Raw genomic sequence first — 4749 nt, 5'->3', positions numbered from 1 at the left:
CGATTGTTCTTCTGGGGCTGGGATCTCCTACTTCTACTGGAAAAATGGCTTCTACACCGTATGTTAAACAGAACAAAGTTTCCCCTGTAGAGGTTTGGGTTGTGGTATGGTATGACTAGAGGACTGGTCTGAGTTCGTCGGCCCATCATCCTTTGGCTCCGTCGAGTTGTTTCTTGAGTCCTTTGACTATTATCTTGTTTGCCGACTCCACTTGTCCGTTTGTCTGTGGGTGTTCCACTGAACTGAAACGGTGGGATATGTGCAGTCCCTCCAAGAATTCCTTAAACTTTTTATCTGTGAATTGGGTTCTGTTGCCCGAGATTACAATCTCGGGGATCCCAAATCGGGTTATTATGTGTCTCCAAAAAAACTTTTGGCATTGGGTTACCGTGATGGAGGCCAGTGGTTCGGCCTCGATCCATTTGGTGTAGTAGTCGATGGCGATGATGAGATATCGGATCTATCCGGGTGTTGTGGGAAAGAGGCTGACGAGGTCGACGCCCTATGTTCCGAACGCCCGGTCTGCCGTTATGATGTTGAGCTGGTGTGGGGCGGCTTGGTGGAAGTCGGCTTGTATCTGGAATTTGCTGCATTTTTTCACCATTCGCATAGAGTCCTTGATAACTGAGGGCCAGAAGTATCCAGCTCGGATAACTTTCTGGGCCAAGGTTTTGCCCCCAATGTGGTGACTGCAACAGCCTTCGTGGATTTCGCGGAGTATGTATTCCGTGTCCCCGGGTTCAACGCACTTGAGTAGGGGCTGCGAGAATCCCCGTTTGTACAGTTGTCCCATCACAATGGTGTAGTTGGCAGCTTCCCTTTTTATCCGTTTTGCTTCTTTGGGATCCTCGGGTAGTACTCCGTTAAGGAGGTACTGTAGTATGGGGGAGGTCCATGACTCCTAGTCAGAGATTGGTAGGCCGGTGTCGGTTGTGGTTGAAACAGAGAAAGTTCTGACGACTTTCTGAATTAGCGACCTATCTCCTTGTCCTAGCTTGGTGCTAGACAGTTTTGAGAGTAGATCTACCCTTGCGTTTCGTTTCCTGGGGACGTGTTGGATTGTTACATGATCGAATTCTTCAGTTAGCTTGTTTACTTTGGCAAGGTATTGCTGAAGCAAGGGGATCTCGTGTCTGGTAGTCCCCGTTGATTTGGGAGCTGACTACCTGGGAGTCACTGCATACCTTTAAGATTTTGGCGCCGACCTCTTTGGCTAGTGTTAATTCGGCCAAGAGAGCCTCGTACTTTGCTTGGTTGTTTGAGATCGGGAACTTGTATGGAATGGATTGTTCGATCACGATCCCGTTTTGGTTTTCTAGTATCACCCCGACTCCCCCGGAAGTCGTGTTAGATGAGTCGTCCACGTGCAGCTTCCAGGTTTCGGCGGCGGGGTATCCCAGAGTCATCTCGGCGATGAAGTCTGCCAGGGCCTGTGCTTTGATCGCGATCCGAGGTTTGAACTCTATTTGGAATTGGGATAGTTCTATGGACCATGCTAGCATTCTTCCCGCTAGGTTGGGCTTGCGTAGGACTTGCCTGACCGCTTGGTCGGTTCGGATCGTAATGGGTGAGCCTGGAAGTATTAGCGAAGGCGTCGGGAAGCTGTGAGGAGTGTGAAGGCGAGTTTCTTGAGGCGAGAGTAGCGTGACTCCGTGTCTTGGAGGACTTTGCTTATGAATTAGATAGGCCACTGAGCCTTGTTCTCGTCTTCTCGGACGAGTGCTGCCGCAAGTTCTTCTTCCATTATAGACAGGTATAGGTAGAGGACCTCTCTTGTTTGGGGTTTAGCCAAAATGGGGGGTTCTGCTAGTACTTTCTTGAAGTCTTGGAATGCGTCTTCACATTTTGACTCCCACTTGAAGGGAGTTCCTTTCTTCATAAGTTTGAAGAAGGGTATCGCCTTTTGGGCCGACGTGTCGAGGAAACGGGATAGGGCGGTCAGTCGGCCAGTCAGTTTCTGGATGTCTTTGAGAATCTTTGGACTTGCCATTTCGATGATGGCTCTACATTTCTCGGGATTTGCTTCTACCCCGCGTTGTGTGATAATGAACCCCAGGAATTTTCTGCTTCCATTCCGAAGGTGCATTTTGTCAGGTTAAGGCACATTCGGTGCTTACTCAAGGTGTTCATTACGAGCTCAAGGTCGCTGATGAGTTGCTCGCCAGATTTGGTCTTGGCGAGAATGTCGTCTATGTAAACCTCCAGCTTGGTCCCGGACAGGCCTTGGAATATCTTGTTGACGAGCCTTTGGTAAGTGGCTTCGACGTTTTTCAGGCCGAAGGGCATGACTATGTAGTAGTACGTTCCGTCAGGGGTGATGAAGGCCGTTTTCTCCTCATCGGGCTGATGCATGGGTATTTGGTTATACCCAGAGTCGGCGTCCATGAAGCTGAGGTACTGGTGGCCGGATGCAACGTCGATGAGCCCGTCGATGTTTGGTAGGGGGAAGGCGTCTTTTGGACAAGCTTTATTCAAGTCCGTGTAATCGACGCACATCCGCCTTTTTCCATTTGCTTTCTTGACTAACACGACATTGGCCAGCCAGGTTGTGTAGGGTAGTTCCCAGATAAAGCCTGCTTCGAGGAGGGCTTTAACCTGTTTATTGACTTCGGTTGCTCGGTCGAGGGACATTTTTCGTCTCCTCTGTGTTACCAGCTTGGCCATGGCGTCCATGGCTAGTTGGTAGGACATTAAGTCGGGATCTATTCGTGGCATGTCCGCGGGAGTGAATGCGAATAAGTCTCTACTCCACTTTAGGAGCTTTATGAGGTCTTCTTTAAGGTCGTATCGGAGGTTTCTGTTGATGAACGTATACTCCTCCATGGTTTGCCCTATCTGTAGCTTCTCCGTGTTCCCCTCTGGCTCTGGCCTAGGCTGCCCGTCTTGTCGGGCGTCCAGGTCAGCCAAGAAGATGTCGGCCACATCGCGGAATCTTTTACGGAGGGCTAGGCTAGTGTTATCGCATTCGACCGCGGTTTCTCAGTCCCCATGGACTGTTCTGACAGATCCATCTTTTGCTGTGAAATTCACGAGTAAGAATTTGGTAAAGATGACAGCGGAGAGGTCGTTAATTATTTTTCTTCTGAGGATCACGTTGTAGGTCATAGAGTCTTTGAGGATTACGAATTCGGATAGAACGGTCTTCCTCTGGCTTCCGGTTCCGATGGTGAGCGGGAGGACGATGGAACCGTCCGGTTTGAGAAAGTTATCTCCGAGTTCAGTTACCACGTTGCGGTGTGTTTGTAAGTTTTCACTCTTGAACCCAAGCTTGTCGAAGGCTCCCCTGAAGAGGATGTTGGAGTCTGCCCCGATGTCCACGAGTATTCTTCTAACGAGTCCTCTTCCAATTTTTGTTGAGATGACGAATGGAGTGTCTTCTGCCGAGGTGCCGTGTTGGCAATCTTCGGGGGAGAACGTTATTGCTTTGGTGATGATGGCTGGGGCTTGGTTTTTTACTGCTAGGACTTTAAGGTCCTTTTTCAGCGCTGATTTCAACTTCCCTGGCGTATCTTTTCCCAGTGATGATATTTACGACTATGGTTGGTGTAATTTGAGAATTATCCGACTCTGGGGGGTCGATTTGCGTTTGTCTATTTGGGATGTTCCTTCGGGTTTTTTCTTGGTAGGGGATTCTAGCGAGGTGCCGTTCTGCCGTTTGTTGGCAGCCATGACCTGGCTTACCTCCTCATCGTTTATGTATTCCTTAGTGACGCTCTGGATCTCGTGCATGGTCTAAACTGGCTTGGTGGTGAGATGCTTTCGGAAATCCTCATTCATGAGCCCATTGGTCAGACAAAGGTTTGCGACTGAGTCCGTGAGTCCGTCGATCGTTAAGCATTTGTTGTTGAATCTGTCCAGGTATTTCCTCGTGGCTTCGTCCTGTCTTTGGGTGACTCCTAACAAGCTAATAGGGTGTTTGGCTTTGGTGATCCTGGTGGTGAATTGGGCCATAAATTTTCTCGAGATATCGTGGAAGCCGGTTATAGACCCGTTTGGGAGGGCATTGACCCATTTTATCGCAGGTCCCACTAGGGTTACCAGGAAGGCTCTGCATCGGACTGCATCAGCGGCTCCTTCCAGGTTCATCCTGGCTTCAAAGGCCGTTAGGTGTTCCTGGGGATCTTTTGTTCTATCGTACTTCATATCCGTGGGCTTGTCGAATCCCTTAGGAAGTTTTGCTCTCAGGATTGTTTCAGTGAAGGGAGTAGCTCCCATTATCACGTAGTCGCTACTTATGCGTTTGGCCTCTCAGTGTCGTTGGTCGTTGTCCGTGTCGTGTTGGTGATCCGAGTTGTGGGAGACGCTGCGATCGTACCTCTTGTTGTGTCGCCGTTCAGGTGACCTGCTGTGCCCTCCGTCATTCGTGTTGTGTTGGCGATCCTGGTCGCAGGAGATGCGATCGTACCTTTTGCCATGTTGCCGTCCGGGCGATCTACCGTGCCTGGTTTCATGGCGAGATCTTGATCGGGAGGTCGCGTGGCTTCCGTTCTCGGTGTGGTGCTTTTCCTTGGTTGCAATTCGGCCCTCGAGTTCTTTCACTCGGAGGCAGAGATCTTGGATTATCTAAGCTGCCTTTTCTCTCAGGTTTTCGGGAGCCCGTGTTTTGAGGCCGTTTTCTTTGTTTTGCGGAGGGGTAGTCTGGCGAATAGCGCTCGCTATCCTTCCATGGGTGTGGGGTGTAGCTTCTCGGTGTTCGGGAGTTGGATTCCTCATTTGTGAGTTATCGTAGTGGCTTGGGGATTGCTCCTC

General features: G+C 50.1%; 2 protein-coding genes across 2 annotated transcripts; both read right to left on the bottom strand.

Annotated features, from left to right (window-relative positions):
* Positions 1-1678: 1678 nt before the first annotated feature.
* Positions 1679-1990, bottom strand: LOC148544071 (uncharacterized). The gene has a single exon (XM_088498852.1). It carries the CDS (start codon positions 1988-1990, stop codon positions 1679-1681), a length of 312 nt encoding a protein of 103 aa, XP_088354978.1.
* Positions 1991-3732: 1742 nt separating this feature from the next.
* Positions 3733-4215, bottom strand: LOC107615263 (uncharacterized). The gene has a single exon (XM_016317355.1). It carries the CDS (start codon positions 4213-4215, stop codon positions 3733-3735), a length of 483 nt encoding a protein of 160 aa, XP_016172841.1.
* Positions 4216-4749: the final 534 nt, after the last annotated feature.

The sequence above is a fragment of the Arachis ipaensis genome, chromosome B9, assembly GCF_059453495.1.
Source record: "Arachis ipaensis isolate K30076 ecotype BB chromosome B9, ASM5945349v1, whole genome shotgun sequence".
NCBI lineage: Eukaryota > Viridiplantae > Streptophyta > Magnoliopsida > Fabales > Fabaceae > Arachis > Arachis ipaensis.
This window is presented reverse-complemented; position numbering and strand designations above follow the sequence as displayed.